The 20,024-nt window shown below is 33.1% G+C and overlaps 1 protein-coding gene across 5 annotated transcripts in view; it reads left to right on the top strand.

Moving 5' to 3' along the window:
• The window catches only part of LOC126829758 (uncharacterized), a 42,871-nt gene that overhangs the window by 15,143 nt on the left and 7,704 nt on the right, over nucleotides 1-20,024 (top strand). For 2 of the 5 annotated variants that reach the window (XR_007683512.2, XM_050559873.2), the window contains exons 4-11: nucleotides 37-140; nucleotides 8,309-8,358; nucleotides 8,959-8,985; nucleotides 13,356-13,396; nucleotides 15,503-15,582; nucleotides 16,062-16,306; nucleotides 17,112-17,152; nucleotides 17,312-17,353. Coding sequence is in view for 3 of the 5 variants with exons in the window: in XM_050559873.2 (XP_050415830.1) it covers nucleotides 15,509-15,582; nucleotides 16,062-16,306; nucleotides 17,112-17,152; nucleotides 17,312-17,353 (402 nt within the window). In the remaining 2 variants the exon portion in view is untranslated. Of the gene's footprint in view, nucleotides 1-36; nucleotides 141-8,308; nucleotides 8,359-8,958; nucleotides 8,986-13,355; nucleotides 13,397-15,502; nucleotides 15,583-16,061; nucleotides 16,307-17,111; nucleotides 17,153-17,311; nucleotides 17,354-19,018; nucleotides 19,060-20,024 lie in introns of those variants that run through there. The other 3 variants (XM_050559875.2, XM_056102786.1, XM_050559876.2) reach the window with 3 other exon arrangements.

The following is a 20,024-nucleotide window of genomic DNA, read 5'->3' on the forward strand; positions in this document are numbered from 1 at the left end:
CTTTTAAAAGGCTGGATGATTTTGTTTTACTTTTAGGTTGTGTTGTCCAGTCAGCCAAATAAAGCATATAATGCCTTTATTCAGGAATTAAGTGATAATCAAGGACCAGTTGTTGTTTTTGTGGAGGATCTAGGTGAGAAGTAAGTAAACCTATACAATACAGTTCAATTTGTAATCTACAGCAGAATAAAATCTTAATGTTTGTCAAGTAAAATTACACACTTTGGATGCATTGGGAGCAAGCATCAGTAAATTTGGTTGTTGCTGAAACCCGCTATTGAACAAAACTTCTTTGACTCAAATCTCTGTTATAAATTCTGTTAACGTGTCATTTTGTACCCACATTAATACTGCCTTTATTTGTTATGTATTTGATAATATTTGTCCCCTGTCTGGGCAATCTGAGATTATTTTTTGTCCCATGCGTAAAACACTGTCAAAATTGAACCAATTTAGTTCCACGGAGGCCAACCGCATCTACGTGCAGAACGTTTGCACCATGTACAGTTTTTTGCTACAAACTCTTGACTAAAATCGGCAAAAAAAAAATAATAAAAACTCTTACAAAAACAATACACGTTTCTGGGTCTGTAGCAGCAGCATAATATTACACTTTAAAGTTAGTCATCCTAACCTCTTATTTTATTAAACAAAACCTTTCAAAATCTTTCACAGAATTTAGTAGTAAATCTAGTCTGTTCGGGTTTTTCTTCTCAATTTTTGGATTTTAGTTAGTATGCTTAAAACCCCCCTTTTTTTCAATGACACCATGTGAGATGGTGGAAGAGGGGGAAGAGGCTGCAGCCCGGGTAAAATTTCCCTCATAACACACTGTAGGATAATCTTTAAGAGGCATTTAGTAACTGGGTAGAGCAATACACATACTTATGGAAAAACAGCTACTTATTTATTTGGGCGACGTTTCGAAGAGTATTCTCTCAACGTTATCAAGCTAATACAGTAATACAAGAATAATGAGATCAATATATACAGAAAACTGTAACAACAATTCATGAAACCATACAGGACAACAACAAGATCAAAGGGGTTTATTCTACAAAAACTAATTAAGTGTGAAGAGTAGCCATTGAGTATAGTTAAGCAATTGGTAGCTATGATGATAGATACAATACTACTGGCAGAATGGGATAGTACCTACAATACAATTATGATATACCATGGTTTGTTTTGATAATGGTAATTAACTTTATATGTCTGTGTGATTAAATGTACAATTAGACTAGAGTAACCCATATGTGTAATAATTCTAAGAAATAGAGTGGATATAACTTATAAATTGATAATAATATTAGAAAAATGAAAAATAATAAAACTCATAAAAATTCAAAGGTTTCTTATCCACTGTACTGTAGAATGAGTGGGGGTGATGGAAAACACATAATTTAGGTATATTTAATAAATTCATCATAAGCACTAGGCAGGAATATCCCTGTGTCGCGGTTGAGGTCTGGACTGTTTCTTTTAATGTGTATGGCCTCAATAATTTTGCGGGTTTTTTCTATCGGTAGGTTGGCCGCCAGGGTTCTATACGTTTTAATTCTGTGTCCTGGGTTGGATTGTGTGTGTTGGGCCACAGCTGAATTGGTAGTAGAGGATTTAGATTTATGCTGACTGATTCTCTTGTCTAAAGGCTGTCTAGTTTCTCCAATGTATTTTTTGTCACACGTGCAGGTTATTTCATAAACACATTCTTTTGGGTTCAGTTGTTTGGTTGGGGGAAGTTTGCCACTGGCCTTCAGGAGATCTTTGAGAGTTCTTCCTTTGGAAAATGTTACCTGGATGCCTGTTGGGGTTAGGAGTCTTCTGAGGTGGTACAATAGTTTGCCTTGAAAAGGTATTGTTATTCTCACTGGTGGTTTATCTGGTTTAGGTTGGCTTATATCTGTAGGAGGATTGGTGGTGGCTTTGATGATTTTCTGCACTAATTGTCGGGGGTAGTTATTGAAGTTGGTTAGAGATGTTTCAATGTGATCAAGTTCTGCTCTGATGTAGTCTTTGTCGCAGATGTTCACGGCTCTGCGCGCTAAAGTGGATACAGTAGCTTTCTTTACGCTGTGCGGATGATTCGACTTATAATTGATGTACTGGTTGGTATGTGTGGGCTTTCTATATACGCTGGTATTTAGTTTGTCAGCAGATCTCTTAACTAGGACATCCAGGAACGGGAGGGATTGGTGCTGTTCATTTTCTATCGTGAATTTTATTCTGTTGTTTTGGTTGTTGAGGTGGATGAGGAGGAGGTTGGGGTCTTCATTCTGTTTGAGAATGACAAAAATATCATCTACCTTACGAAGCCAAGCTGTAGGTTGAACCGGTGAAGTGGATAGGGCATCCTTTTCAAAACTAGTCATATAGATCTCGCTGAGGACTGGGGACAAGGGGCTTCCCATGGGTAATCCATGTACTTGCTCGTAAAAATCATCTCCCCAGGAAAAGTAGGTGGAATCAATGCAGGATTTAGTGAGGTTAATGATGTCTTCCGTGCTGAGGTTGGTGTCAAATGGGTTCTCTAGGGAAGATAATCTGTGGCGTAGTGCTTCAATGGCTTCATCTCGAGGAATATTAGTAAAAAGATCGATGACATCGTACGATAGCATCTGTATGTCTTGTGGTTGGTCCTGTAGTTTTTCGCAGAAATCTTTAGAGTCTTTTATGAACGAAGGGGCTTCTTTACCTAATGGGGAGAGGAGTTTAGACAGGTGTTGCGCTGTATTATAAAATACAGAGTCTCTGGAGCATACTAGGAGTCTGGCTTTAATAGGATTCTTGTGGGTTTTAATCGTGGCTCTGGCATATGGAGGTCTGGGATGAGATGGCTTGAGCTTGTAAAATAACGGGTTGGTAAGTCTTCCTTGTTCTTTCAGGTTCAATAACTGGGCAGTATGTTTATCGCTATAGCTGTGGGTGGGATCTTTCCTAATCCTCCTGTAGGTGGCTTTATCTGCCAGTAGATGAGATACCGTGTTGAGATAGTCAGTCTTATCCATTATAACAGTGGATTTCCCTTTATCAGCATCTACTATTGTGATGTTATGGTCTTTCTTCAGTTCCTGCAGGGCGGTGTTTTGGGACTTGTTCAGGTTGTGGGCACCTCGTCGCATCTTGGATGCATCTTGGATTTGGTTATCAGATCGGTAATTTGATGTCTCAGGGAGTCAATCTTTCCACCGGGTGCCAGCTGTCTCAACCCTCTTTCGATATTCGCAATTCGCAAAGCCACCACCAATCCTCCTACAGATATAAGCCAACCTAAACCAGATAAACCACCAGTAGTGAGAATAACAATACCTTTTCAAGGCAAACTATTGTACCACCTCAGAAGACTCCTAACCCCAACAGGCATCCAGGTAACATTTTCCAAAGGAAGAACTCTCAAAGATCTCCTGAAGGCCAGTGGCAAACTTCCCCCAACCAAACAACTGAACCCAAAAGAATGTGTTTATGAAATAACCTGCACGTGTGACAAAAAATACATTGGAGAAACTAGACAGCCTTTAGACAAGAGAATCAGTCAGCATAAATCTAAATCCTCTACTACCAATTCAGCTGTGGCCCAACACACACAATCGAACCCAGGACACAGAATTAAAACGTATAGAACCCTGGCGGCCAACCTACCGATAGAAAAAACCCGCAAAATTATTGAGGCCATACACATTAAAAGAAACAGTCCAGACCTCAACCGCGACACAGGGATATTCCTGCCTAGTGCTTATGATGAATTTATTAAATATACCTAAATTATGTGTTTTCCATCACCCCCACTCATTCTACAGTACAGTGGATAAGAAACCTTTGAATTTTTATGAGTTTTATTATTTTTCATTTTTCTAATATTATTATCAATTTATAAGTTATATCCACTCTATTTCTTAGAATTATTACACATATGGGTTACTCTAGTCTAATTGTACATTTAATCACACAGACATATAAAGTTAATTACCATTATCAAAACAAACCATGGTATATCATAATTGTATTGTAGGTACTATCCCATTCTGCCGGTAGTATTGTATCTATCATCATAGCTACCAATTGCTTAACTATACTCAATGGCTACTCTTCACACTTAATTAGTTTTTGTAGAATAAACCCCTTTGATCTTGTTGTTGTCCTGTATGGTTTCATGAATTGTTGTTACAGTTTTCTGTATATATTGATCTCATTATTCTTGTATTACTGTATTAGCTTGATAACGTTGAGAGAATACTCTTCGAAACGTCGCCCAAATAAATAAGTAGCTGTTTTTCCATAAGTATGTGTTTTTTGTGTATTACACTGTAGGATGTTAAACCCCAAACCCCATTTCATTTCACTAGACAAAAACTTAATCCATGTTAAAATGTCAAAAGTTTAAGTATATGTAACTCAGGCTCCAAAACATGACCGTATATTTTATTTAAGTTGACTGATAATTTTAAAATCAAATATTATGCCATTCTGAGATGATCACTTAGATTTGCTTACCAGGATTACATAATTCATTGAGGGATTTCATTCTTAGTTGTATGATAGACCTGGTTATTCAGGCATTTAAGCCACATAGAATTTGGGTACTTATGGCCAACTCCACATAGAAACTCAGTTTATATTTCATCAACAATCTTTTACACAGCTTCAGATGGTTAAACATGAGGGGAGGGTTGACAATTTGTTTTACACAACTTCAGATAGTAACAGGAGGGGAGGGTTGACAATATTTTACTCATCATTAAAGGGACATTATGGAAGATTAGATAAAGAGCTGACAGTTCTCACTATGATAGTTAAAAAAATAGATGATGGAAACAGAATATGCTGAAGATTTCAAATGGCTCCACTCTGAACCGAGATATTAGCTTTTGAATTTTAGGCTAGCTACGATCATCATTATTAAAGTTGGTACAATAAAAAAACAGTCTCGATTATCCATTATGTTTTAATTATTCCAATCCCCTAAATATCACAGGCTAGCAATGGTACCGAGAGTTGATGTGGTCTGAATAAGTTAATTAATGTCTAATTAATAATTTAGATAACATTTCAGGCCTAAAGAAAGATCTGCAATACCTCTTGCGTGCACGTTGTATCATAAGGTCTGTCATTGAATCAAGTGGCAGGGTTTCAAATCGCTGGTTGTATGTGACGAGGAGTAGGGTCGCCTGTTCAACCTCGTTGGTTTTCTCCGGGTCCTCCGGTTTCTTCCCACTGCTAAAGATCCCTACGTGCAAGGGAATTATTGAAATAAAAATTGAACCATAATTTTGTCCTGAAGTGACCTAGTTTGTGTCTAGGTTAAACCCCAGTTCTCTCTGTCTCTCTGCATAATGTATGTTTAACCATATATCTGGGACTTCCCCACCCCACCCTTTTTACAGGTGAAAATGATCATCAGTCCTAGTATACAATTAGCCTCTAATTGTTGAAGATTTTTCCCATTGATTCTTGGTGTGTGGGAGTGGAGGGCATTTCACTCCTGTCTTTAAATAAAGCAGGTTTTAAAGTATTGTGTTTGTAAAAGATGTCTTTAAAACCCGGTTTTGATAGCAACAGAACTGGTGTTTATCTGCTGCTTTTAAAAATATTATTGAACTGATATATTTCAAACAAAAGACCCGTTTTAGAAAGACATGGACAAATAAAGAGTGGATTTACCACGTGGTGTGTCGGTGTGTTTATACAGCTCTATGGTGTATAATATGGTTTAACTGACATCTGGTTAAAATCAACAAACTTCTTTTCTAACTCCTAAAATTTTCCTTTCTAAATTGAAACAAAAGACAAGATGGTAAGTTATATTTTGTAGATAAATTATGATTTTAGAAATATATGGTGCTCTTAATTATTGATTTATCTGACTTATCAACTTGTGAAATACTATCCAGTCATTTCTGTGGTCTGGTTGTCGATTTGAGTTATCTCGGTCATTTGTAGTAGCGTTAAAAATACTTTATGCAAGAGCTAAATCTTCCTATTGCAGGTCTCTTTTTAGGCCTGAAATGTTACCTAAATTATTAGACATTAATTAACTTATCCAGACCATAATCAACTCGTGATGCCATCGCTAGTCTGTGATATTTAGCAGAATGGAATAAATCTTTTGAAAAATAATTAAACATAAAAATGGATAATCGAAACTGTATATTTTATCGTACTGACTTTAGTAATGATCGAGGCTAGCCTGAAGTTCAAAAGCTAATATCTCGGTTCAGAGTGGAGTAATTTGACTGAAATTTAAAGCATATTTCCGTTATCTATTAATTATTATACAGGGTTCCCGTGGTCCTTGAAAATCCTTGAATATCCTTAAATTTAAAATTTCATTTTCAAGGTCTTAAATATCCTTGAATTTTGCGGAAATAGGAAAATATCCTTGAATTTCAGTTGAGATCCTTAATTTTGTTTCAAATGTCTTCAATTCCTTTTAGATATGAGATTATAACGATAGTTGGTAATGATTTGGTTATTTTTAGGATTAAAAATTGTAACTTTAGGCTAAAAAATGTCCTTGAAAATCCTTGAATTTGACGTATATTTATCCTTGAATATCCTTGAAAAAATGTTTGACGAAGTCGCGGGAACCCTGTTTAAGCGAGAAATCTCAACTCTTGTCTAATCTCCTGTTTAAAAATACTGTATAGAATGTGCTGACTGTAAAACTTGCCCATTTAACTTGTTATTTTATAAATGACGGACTGTATTTACATCTAGGATATAGCTTAGTCAGGTTTAATTTCATGTCATTTTTGTCTGTATGTTCGTTCACAATTGTATATCCTTACAAGATCTAAAGATCATTCAGTTTCTTGTTAACTATCTAAAGATCTTTCAGTTAACTATCGGAGATTGTTCAGTTTGCTAACTATCTGGAGATCGATCAGAACTATATGGAGATCGATCAGTTTGCTAACTATATGGAGATCGATCAGTTTGCTAACTATATGGAGATTGATCAGTTTGCTAACTATATGGAGATCGATCAGTTTGCTAACTGAAGATCGATCAGTTTGCTAACTATCTGAAGATCGATCAGTTAAGTGATTAAAACCAGCAATAGTTGTCAAACTTACCTGATGGCTGGAATTAAAATAGATGGATGCTGTCACCAGGTACATGTCTTACTCATATACAGGTTGATCCAGGTCAAATTTGTGATTTGGGCCGAAGCTTATCTCCAATCTAATATCTGGATGATAGTATTTATTTGAAAATGTATCAGAAAGGTTTTCATAGTTCATCGAACTAGAAAAAAGGATTCAAAGAGCTTTCCATACAGAATTTACCAGTTTTATTCAGTTGAAATAATGTTACGATCTTCGTCATTAAATTATGTGTTCACATATAAAACTATCATGGGGAGTTTGAATGGCCGAATGGTTAGAGCATGCGCGTTGTATCATAATGTGTCATTGAGTCAACTGGCGTGGTTTTGATTCAACGGTTGTACGTAACAAGGGTTAATTTTCTCCAGGTCCTCCGGTTTCCTCCCACTGCTAAATGCTAAAGAACCCTACGCGTAAACGAATTATTGAAATAAAATTGCACCATATGTTAGTCCCAAAATGACCTATTTGTGTCGAGTGGACGTTAAACCCCATTTTTCTCTCTATATAAAACTATCTTAATACAATGTTGGCAAACGTATTGGTTATTTTAAAATTTGAACCTTTTTATCAAAGCAAGTTGGTACAGCCTAATTAGACATGTTATATACAGTTGATAGTAGTCTATAATGAAGTATAATGACATATAACATGTGACTGTCAAATATAACATGTATTCGATCAGAAAATAACCTATTTTCTTTTAGTTTTATTTGATTAAAACAGTCATGTTTGATCTTGTTAAATTATTGATTTACTGCATGTAATATTTAGATTACATAGTTTGTTAGTGTAAAATGTAGTCTGTTATGTGAAATATCTCATAAATATAAGTATCAATATTTACATGTACTAGTGGATATTAAATCTCTCGCAGGTAAAGTTCTGTAGTTGCCACTGTTTATATAAACTATTGTCATTCATAAAGTACAGTTTACACCAATAATATGGTCGGTTTCATTTATTAGATTTTATGTAGGTGATTATTTCAACTGGATGAGCTGAAACTGACCTCAACCATATTTACTGATCAATCATATTTTATACAATTCTATATTCTATCTTGGCTTGAATAAATACTTCTGTCACGATGTTCTGACATCACAGCAAATTGTGATCCGATATCTTTCTAAAAAAGTGAATTGGTAAGGTGTATCAAAATTAAATTCCTTCATCTCATGACTTGATTGTTATATTTGCAGGCGAACAGTTCCTTACAGCAGTTTGCGACATTTTCCTGCCTCTAGAAACGGTAAGGTATTTAATTTTCAAAAGTTCATTTTAAGAATTAAAGACACTTATATGGATATACTACTTCTGAATTTATTAACATGCTACGTTTCAATACACATACAGATATCGTTATCAAGCAAATAATGATATATAACACAAATGTTGTGCAATATATAGATAACAATTGGAAACCATTTAACAGATTAATCATTAATTACAAGAATTAATGTAGCATATTAATAAATTCAGAAGTAGTATACCCATATAAATGTCTTTAATTTGGGAAATATACTTTTATATGTCTTATAAGGATTAAATTCATTTTAGTATTGAATATCCCACATAATGATTACTACATCACTGTATCAAAATTTATTTTATCATTGGCCATCTGCATTATTATCTTCTGATCTGAAAAGATGAGGTACTTAATAAATCTGTACGACCAGTTAAGCGTTAATTGGGTTAAGGTGGAGACAAGTTAAGCGTTAATTGGGTTATCCCTCCTTCTGTTATGTATCATATTACACAGAAATAAACTTTTACCGCACAACTGACTGTGAAATTCATTGAAATAATAATTGGGTGTACTTACTTTTTATTTTCTTTGATTTTACAGGTTGTCAATATTCATATTCAGACGCAGGTAAGCATCAAATTTAATTTGATTAAAAACACAGAATTTGAAATTCTTCCTTAATAATGCTACTGTTGGACATATATTTCAATGCTCTAGAAATATTATAGAGCAAACCACTCTTCTGGTAACACAGGACTGAAACTAAAACTGTCACCCACAGACTTGATTAAAAGAAAAATTTGAACTGGAACCGGATACATTGGACAAAACTGACAATGCTCATGCCAACTTAACAAATCTCGCAGATGCGTCTCTAGAACTATTTCTATGATGCGTCTAATCAATGACGTCACATATTTTTGACGTCAATGAAAATAATTCTCACCTTTTGTTGTTTTTTTTTTAAATAAAATTAATCATACAATTTAGATCTAAATTAACATAAATTCGGAAAAATGAAATTTAACATTATTTGTATGACTTGAGAAATTTAATTATGAAGGTTTTATGTTTAATCGACCTTTGTGATATGTTGCCCCCACCTCTGTGATATGTTGCCTCTACGTTTGTGATATGTTGCCTCGCCTCCACCTTAGTGATATGTTGCCTCGCCTCCACCTTAGTGATATGTTGCCTCCACCTTTGCTAGATATTGTCTCCATTTCTAGTAGTAGTCTTCCCTTTGCTATATGTAGTCAGTTTATCTTCCCTTTTCTGAATGTTAGGGCTGTATATTGCGACCAAAAATCGTATTGCAATATATTACGATACTTGATAAAAAGTATTGCAATACTTGGATAAAGTCAGGTCTTGGTCACTTATTTTTTTTTTTTACTACAAAGCCTATGTGAAGACCCATTTTTTAAAAAAAAAATTTAATTTTTTTTTAATTTTTTTATAGACTTGTTGTTTACTGCAAAGCTAAATAATATGACTGATTATGAAGTCATTATAAACAGTCCAGCTAACATTTGAATATAAAATAAAAGTAGAAACATATCGATACGGCAAAAATGTATATATACAGTATCGCAGACGATCGTATTGCAATATATATATTGATTGTTGTCTATCTTTACTATTCAAGCTGTAGCATTCGTTTTGCTAGATGCAGTCTGCCTTTTCCTAGTTGAAAGTACTGTATCTAAGACTTGTCCACCTTTAAAATCTTATCACAACAGAGAAAAGCATGTTTTTACAGATTCTAGTCTATACACAGATAGGGTGGTTGGACGGTCGAATGATTAGCATATGCGCGCTGTACCATAAGATCTGTCACTGAATCAAGTGGCCTGGTTGTACGGGACAAGGAGTGGGGTCGCCTGTCCAACCTTGTGGGTTTTCCTCGGGTCCTCCGGTTTCCTCCCACTGCTATAAAGACCCCTACGCGCAAGCGAATTAGTGAAAAAAAAAATGAACCATATGTTAGTCCCAAAATGACCTAATTTGTGTCAAGTGGACATTAAACCCCATTTCACTATATACACAGGTAATTATTTAGGACTGCTGGATTTGTGTTTTAGTAAATTCTTAAACCTAACCCTTCCCATCTCTTAATTGCTGCCTTTTTCAAAGCTGGTGTTGGGGAAATTGGCAGCCATTTTGGAATTCGTTCTAAACTTGGCTCAGACTCGTAACATAGCCACTCTCTTTAGTAAACATATTCTCGGTAATGATTCTACTTTATTCTCAATCACAATCTGATTTAAAACACAGATCCTATTTCGTTTCATTTTTTATAGTTCAAAATTTCCTTTTACTTGTCTTTACTACACTAGGATCTGGAACAGTTGTTATATAAGCCGCGTTCTGGTTAATGTGAGAAATTAGCCAATGAAACAGTCTGTTCTTGGCGTCAATCAATGTCTGTCACCATAGGGTCAAAAGCCGCTCGATGACCTGACGTGTCATTCCACTACAACGGGTCAGATCTTCATGTGGTGTAGGCCATCGAAAATATAAAAAACCCTGAAATGAAAAGGTCTGTATTTTAATCAGATTGTCTATGAAGCTTACGACTCAGAAACTACTTTAACAAGTTTCACCTTCTTCACCCGAGTGGATGTTTTGAATAAAAGAATAACTGGTCATTGAAAACATGTATAGTTACATAGATTATGGGGTTTAAAGAGTATTTACTTTGTAAAAGTAAAGTTAAATGTATCTTGTAGTTAATAGTGTTGATGTTGATTTAGTTCCTCCTTACTAAGATGCTAAAGATACTTAACTTCTTCTTGTTATATTGTTACAAACTATTACCATATCAATGTCAATTAGGACTTGGCTTTGACAAAAAAAACGGATGTCTGACTGCAGTGTATTTACCATTGATTTGGATTGACTTTACTTAAAAATTACCGACTTGTTAGCTTGTGAGTTGTGTATACCAGACATTTCATATTTAACAGACAGACCAAAAACTTTACACATGGTTAATTTACATGCCAAAAAATACAGATATTTCAGAGTTACTTGATAAACCACACTAAATCTGGAGACTTACAGATTTTTTTTTCTGTGTTGAAAATGCTTAAATTATGTGTAAAAGAAAATCCAAACTGTAGAAATGAAATGAAATGAAATGGGGTTTAACGTCCTACTGTTTTGCTCCGAACCCAAACTGTAGAAGTCGGTTTGTAATAAACAGATGCTTCAACACAAAGACTACTATTCGTGGATTAGATTAATATGTTTAATACTCCGTAAACTTTTAACGGTCTATTACAAGATACATGATCATTTCTATTGGGGGTGGGGGATGGTTAGCATGTGCGCGCTGTATCGTAAGGTCTGTCATTGAGTCAACTGGCGAGGTTTCGATTCTCTGATTGTACATGACAAAGAGTATAGAGTTGCCTGTCCAACCTCGTGGGTTTCCTCACACTGCTAAAGAACCTTACGCGCTAGCGAATTATTGAAATAAAAATTAAATATTTTAGTTCTGAAATGACCTGGTTTGTGTCGAGTGGACGTTAAACCTCATTTCTCTCTATCTTATATTTCTATTAAGAGATACTTGATGATTTCTTTTAGGAGATACAAGATTAGGAAGGACTTAAATGGTTAGGAAATACATGAGGATTTTATCATTGCATTTAAATTTTTAAAAATGTGCTGGTGGCAGTATATCACCTTGTCTGGCAACCTATATTTTATGAAGTTGACCATGAAGGAATATATATATATAAAGTTTTAGTCTAGTTCCCAAGATTCAGTTTTTAGTACATTTAAGTGTGGTTTTGACTAGTGACAATGTCTTCAAATAAAACTCTTCACAATAGTCCATTTACTTTTTGTGAAATTTGAATGAACTTGTTTAGTCAATATAGAACCTATTAACTGACGAGGTATTGAAGGCCCAGGTAGTCCTTTTATCAAATACTAGAAGTGAATGTTAGACATCTGTATAATATATTATTGAAGTGTTTTTTGTTACTCGTATTATAATTATAGACATACTTCGATTTATCCTCTCTCAAAATAACATATTCACATAATTCTATTATGATTGCATAGCTTACAAAAATTGTTTGAAATGTAAAAAAAAAAAAAAAAAAATTCAGGTAGACTTGGTGCAAAATTCTCTATTGAAATTCTATATGTGAGTCTACTATCTAGGCCTCTCCGCTGTAGGGTCATTCTACAATAATGGTGTAACTTCGATATATGATACGAAAGCACAGATCGGAAATAATTCATATACTGACAGTTTTGTGCTTTTGTTGGTTGTGCTTCTTCAATACAATGAAACATAGATTTGGAATTAAAAGTTGAAAGCACTGGTGTTAAGTCGAGAGTGGACCTTTAAACAATATCAAGATGGGGGATTCTTAGAATACGCTTGAATGCTGAAAGAAGGTTAATGGGTAGCGCATGGCAAAGTTATTAAATATCATATTAGATTTGCACCACTGATCCCTGTGTATCTGTGCTTGATTTGTGCTGGGGGTCACCATGGCCAAGTGGGTAAGACACTGGCTCGCTAACCTGGAGGTCTGGTTTTGATACCTGCATTGGCCGAGAAAGTTTATCCAGATTGTCAGTGACGCAGGATGGAGGGCCTGACAAGGACAGCTGTCTAGTCATTCAGATGGCATTAAAAACCAAGTTCCTGTGTACACATTGGTGTGCATGTAATAGATCCCTTGACATTGGAATTTGATATAAGAGTTGGCCGTAGTGCCGCTGTCCAGGCAAAATGATAATGTTGTAGTTTCAATTGATAATGTTGTAGTTTCAATTGATAATGTAGTTTGAGTTGATAATGTTTTAGTTTTAGTTGATAATGTTGTAGTTTTAATTGATAATGTTGTAGTTTTAGTTGATAATTTTGTAGTTTTCTTTATAAAAGATATGTGTAAAGATGTTCCACAAGTAAAGTTAAATTTATACAGGTGATTTAACAGTGTTTATATTTTTTTAATATTTTTTTTCAGGTTACGTATCGTATATTGATAAGAAGTGTAAAAGAAAGAAGGTGAATATCGTGATAAAATATGACATTTGAGTTAATATAATGTATACAATCATATGTGTTGATAAAGATTTCTATTGTGTGTGCACTGATGTGAAAGATTTCAATAGGATGGGTGTGTCATCTCAGACTAGCAAGTATGAAAGAGTTGGGTCATGTCCTATCATTAAACACAGTACTTAAAAGATGTTAATCATTTTGTGATAATTGTTGAACATATTCACTTCAATAATTACACTGATATCTCATTTCTCTCATCAAATAATCTACTTCCACAGCTAACATGATGTAATGGGTTAATAATCTTTGATTTCCCCCCTCCCCCACCCTGACTGGTGACTAAATTTTGAGTTTTGCAGTGTGGGTGAGGAGGCTTGATGGTATTTGAAGTCATTTCTCCAACTTACAACTAAATCATTGTTTCAAAAACCTCAAGCGAAAGTTATACTTGCTGAATTGCAACTTTAATCAACCTAATAAGGATAAATTAAATATTTTAATATTTATAAAATGATATTAATTAAATATATCTGGTCATTGCATATTAAAGGCCTAATAAGTAGGATTAAATATAAAATCGTATATTGAATATATATGGGGCCTGTTTCAAGAAATTTTAACTAAGATAAAATCCAAAATATAGTAATTTGTTTGGATAATATTAGATTGATTTTAGTGCTTAGCCAATCAAGTATCTAGAGGGCCCTGGTCATTGCATATAAAAGGCCTAATAAGTATAAATTAAATATAAAATCGTATATTGAATATATCTGGTCATTGCATATAATAGGCCTAGAAAACAAATGTTAATATTATGAATTTTATTTTTGTCCGCTATACTCGTAAGAAAAACATGTTACAGTATCATGCAGATATTTTATGAAAACAAATATTATTACAGCTTCATACATCTTAATTATCTCCAATAGTTTAAAAAGTTTCATTAAAGTTTTAGTTCTATATCATTAAGATTTTATACACATGTGTAACATATTTTCAAGTCATTTTCTAAATCTATATTAGCTACCATAATAATAAATATTGTTAATTTATGATATTGGGTAACTTGCTGTATTACAATAGCCAGGAGCATTCTCTAATCTAATGACTATAACACGCTTTATCTGTAATTGAAGATAATTCTTTTATTTACTTTAAGAGATGTGTGTTGTTAGTTTATAGATCTAGTTTAATCTAGGCTCAATTAAACTAAACTTTAACAAAACGACGTTCAAAGAACCACAATTCATTCCCCATTGTATTGCTGTCAATTATTTACTTTAAATGATATGTACTGTCAACTTTCCACCATTTTGTTTGAATGTTTTTGAAGTCAACATATGTCTTCAAACATAATTTTATGTTTCGTGGGCTTATATGTAGATTATGTTAGGGTCATATAACTGTTTTCAGTACACCAGCAAGTTGTGCACTTTCAAATTAATACAAAAACTTATTTAGTCACTTTCAAATTTATATAAAAACTTTATTCATAGTCACTTTAAGATTTAAATAAAAACTTATTTATAGTCACTTCTTATTTATAATCACTTTTAAATTTATATAAAAACTTATTTATAGTCACTTTCAAATTCAAAAAAAATTATTTATAGTCACTTTCAAATTAAAAAAAACCCCATTATAGTTGCTTTTAATGTTAAATAAAAACTTGTTTATAGTAGCTTTTAAATGGTTTATAAATATTACAAGTCAAGCTGAATTGATAATATATGATGAATATTATGATTAAATAGACTATTAATGTTCTTTGAATATAGGGAGGATAATTGTGTTTGATTGGGTGTGTGTATGTAAAACATGCAGAATATATTATACAAACATAAAGAATATATCTATTTGATAATGTTGGTCCACTCCCTTGGGGTATAAAGTTGATAGAGAGATATTGGCTGTATTATGTTTTCTCACCTCACCATGTACAGATTACACTGGTTAAAGATGGTGTGAAATCGGTCATTGAAGATCTATGCCTGAAGGAAATGATATTATCATAAAGAGACAAGGGATATGTTTCTTTGATATTTAGATATATCTATGTTTGTATTTTATCCAACTATTTTGTAATATTGTATCATTTTATTACACCAGGCTGGAATGCCCATACCTTCGGATATAAATACATATCACTCTCCTAGACGATCTGCACCTCGAAACTGGATACAGACCAGGTAAGCAGTGCATCGTGCACTTATGTCTTTCTTTATTCCTTAGAAATAAACTATGAAATATTCAGATAGACAAGCTATTAACACAGTAGTTTCTCCTCTGTTACCACATAACAAAAATTATTATAAATATCTGATCCTAAAACAAGATTGTAACATTGTATGGTATATAACCAAAGATTTCCAGGGGGGCAGTGGGGGGTCTTCAGGCTTTGTATTTTACAATCTATAACTGCATTAAAAGAAATCTTTGATCATAATTCTGTCTTAAATAAGAAAATACCAAATGCATTTAATGATGTTGCTTTTTTACTGGTATTCAATATGAAATGTAAATTGATCCCCATGAAATTAATATAATCCTCGATATTTACATACAGTAAATTAATTTGACCAGCTCACAAATTGAGTTCTTAATTAATTTTTCAAAACCATGTGTTGTCAGGAGTAAAAATTAAAATTGTAAATGTGGTATTTTGTAGTGTTAAGAACATGCAGCTGCCATCCCAGCCAGTTGACTATACAACCAATATTGATGTGTCGAATCCTTATTGTTCAGTTCCCATGAATGGTCCAACTATCATGTCTAACTCGCCAAGTTTACCTGTTCCTAATCCAACTACTTACTTTATGCCTGTGATAAATGTACCCTATCCTCCAAACATAGGTCACGTCAACTTTAATATTGGACCGTCACAAGATCCGTATGGTAAAGATCTACCTCAAGGTATTATTCACTATCAAATTACCGTCTGCAAAATCTTAAAATGATATGACATCTCTACTTTGGGTACCTCCAAAATCGTCTATTTTTTATTTGTTTTGTGGGATAACGTTCCGTCTGTGTTGGAAATTTAATGTTTATAGAAAAAGCCTGTTTTGAGAAATTAGTAAACAAGCCGAAACTAAAATTTGATCGTATAGATCTCTAATTGAAATGACACAACAGATGAATGATAACCATTTAAAAACTAAATCAAAAGAAGTAAACCTGAATTTAAAAAAAAAAATATTTAAAATGGACAAGACATCGGACAGATTTTATGCATCATTATAGATTTGTAATGGAAGCACAGATTGGCATCTGAATTTTCTTGACAACTATTCGTAGCTAGTTAATATAGTGAAATGGTGACGGAAATATTACTAACTTTATAAAACTTTAAAAAACTAATGTATACTACCAAAACTTAAATTGTTTCAATGGCCTTTAGTAATTGAACTGGAAGGAGTATACAGGTCACAATTCTATGCTTGATAATAACTAGAGAAGTCTAGTGGAAATGTCCCTCAGTAATAAGCAGTAATTGTATTCCATAGAATTGTGTACTCTGTTCAGCAAAGTCTAATTTTTTATAATTTTTTATCAAGCAATGAAAAACTAGAGAAACCTAGTCGAGATGTCCCTCAGTAATAAACAGTCAATGTATTCCATAGAATTGTGACCTGTTTATACCAAAACTTAATTAATGAAATATTATTTGTTTGTAACATATGCTAGTGTTTCACAGTGCTTTTTTGTTTATTTTCAGACGTAAATACATTACGATATTTTTATAATTTTGGAGTTGAAGTAAGTTGATTTAATGTTATTTATAATTAAATATAACTTTTAAGATATAATTATATAATGAGCAAAGTTTACAGTGTTACTGTTTATTTTATTGTACACATGAATGCACATATTGTTACTAACCACAAATTGTTATTATACATTTAAAAATTCTTACAGAACGCATCAGTAAGTTCCTTTAATAGAACAATGAATACATCGGTAAGTAATCAGATGTTAAAAACAGCATGATTCAAATCTTAATCTGGTTTTATGGTTGCTTTTATATATTCTTAACACATAAAACATATTTATTATTGTTTTTAGTCCGAATTGTTTTCAATTCATGACATGTTTGTTCTTGTTGATCTAGACAATAGATATTCTGAATATTTATTAGAAAGATGATATACATAAAATAGAATAACAGAAAAAACTATTTTCAACAACAACTATAAAAAAAAAAACAAACAGATATATTAAAATGTTATATCTATGGGAAATCTAAAATAATAGTGTTTGACTTGAAGCGTTTTGATTTTATTTTGATTGTTCATACTTGACAAGATGGTACAGTGTATCAATAAAAATACTCACTTGTTTTTATATGCCAGGTTACATTTCATTCTTGAATAATCATTGTTAATGGACACCAGTAATACTTGAATTATTCTAAATGGACACCAGTAATACTTGGAACTATTCTAAATGGACTCCAATAATACTTGAATTATTCTAAATGGAAACCAATAATACTTGAATTATTCTAAATGAAAGTTTGACACAAATAACACTGGAATTATTGTAAATGAATGTTTGACACCAATAAGAATTTTAAAATATTGACTTCTGCAAAATTTTTGTGTTTTATGTGAATTTAAGTAATTGTATATTCATTCGTGTGTTCACTAATGGTGATGGTATATGCAGTAACCTATTAATAATCAAATTTTATAGAGTGAATTCTTTTTAAAACAAATGTTGGTATTTAAAATATAGTTTAAGTATGTTGTAAGAGAAACTATAATATAAAGTAGGTGAATATTGAAGTTCATGGCAATCGGGGTTTGGAACATTGATTATAAATCTTGTTTGAGAGATACACTTTAATCTGGGCCTGACAAGGACAGCTGTCTAGTTGTTTGTATGGTCTTCAAAAACGTGGACCCATGTGTACACTGGTGTGCACATAGAAGTTCCCTTGGTAGTTGGAATTCGATATAAGAGTAGGTTATAGAGCTGCTGCATGGGCATTGCACACTGTATGGCATATGCAAGTTTTCTGTAGCCCAGTCGAAGCAGAACAGAAAAACTTTCAACTTCATTTCATTTCCATCAAACTACCGGCATTTACTAGGTATTGGCCAAGGCATGGATTGCAACACACAACAAACGCTTTTAGAAATCTGGTACATTGTCTTACAACATCACACATTTCCCTGTAGCAATATTGCATGGCATGGCATGTCTGGCTGCTGGAGGTGGACAGGCTTTACGAACTTATAATTTTTAACCCTTGTGCCTACGTTTTAATGTTAAGCAGAATTGTTATGACATGGGTTTTTGATGTTCTTGCGTCGGGTAATGTGCAGCTAACAGTCATACCAAAAACTACTTGTCAGCTGCATTATGTTTTTGATAGTACTAGGTTAAATCAGTGGTAAATTTTCATTGTCTCAGTATATTGATCAGTGAATATGTAAATTGTACAATAAACTTGATAATAATGACTGATATAATTTTTGATTTGTTTATTATGTAAATAATTTTTAATAAAATAATTGATAACATTTGATTAAGCATAATGACAAATAAATCACTTTACTGAATTAAGTTAATGTTTTGTTAACTTTGACTGGACTAACATAGATTTATTTTGTGGTAAGTGGGAAGTATTTAAACTGATGGTGACAGCACTATTTTAGGAGGTAATATTCTATAGAATAGAGTATTTTACAAGCTAACATTCTATTTGGATATACAGTGAGAGGATTCGTATCTGGGCTATATTCATGTACTGTTTGTTCTGTGTTATATCCTGCTGTTGTGAATCGGATCATTTCTGTTGAAAATCGTTTTAGTCATTAACCCTTTTGGTGCTAGTCACGTGTGTCAGCTCTGTATAGCTTTATATTTTAGTTATTACAGATCACAATGTTGTAAAGCTTGTCGCATATTTTATATATCTTCACTTCAGTATAATATTGTCATCTCAGAATTTAGCTTTTTGGTTGTTACATCATCTTTAGAAAATTATGTTCCTTTTGTTTTTTTAGTTTGCTTTCTTATTAACAATACTGTTAAAAGCGGCATCTTTTGGTTTAGTACAATTAATATCTCCAAAGCTCCGTGGTTAGGCAAGAATATAATTCTAGTAGTATTTTCCTTTTGCTTTTATAAGGTTCTCAAAACAATTAACTCCAGAGTTAGGGTGACCCACCATAAATAAATATCTCCAAATATCTCGATAATTACGCCACAATATTTATATATATGCCAAGCCTCAAATCAGTTTCACACAATTATAGTCACTAAATAAACGATCATGTTGTACTTAATAAGCTATGACCATTAATCATCTATAAATAATAGACTGAAAACTGGTTCCAAGTTGCGTCCATAACATCCAGACACTTTTGAGTAAAAGATAGGTTACGTGCCCTTGTTTTGAAATTAGTCTCGCTTAACCAGTCTATCGACCATTCTACGTCTGATTGACAGGTCGGGATAATCAAGACTACTTTTTTACGAAACATAACAGAAAGCTAGAACAAGAAATTGAATTTAGAAATAAGCACTTTAGACAACTCAACAATTGTTTTAAGAAACTTGTAAAAGTAAAATGAAACTACTGCTAGTATCATGTTCCTGCTAAAGAAAGTGATTCAGAGAT

The sequence above is a fragment of the Patella vulgata genome, chromosome 8, assembly GCF_932274485.2.
Source record: "Patella vulgata chromosome 8, xgPatVulg1.2, whole genome shotgun sequence".
Classification (NCBI taxonomy): domain Eukaryota; kingdom Metazoa; phylum Mollusca; class Gastropoda; family Patellidae; genus Patella; species Patella vulgata.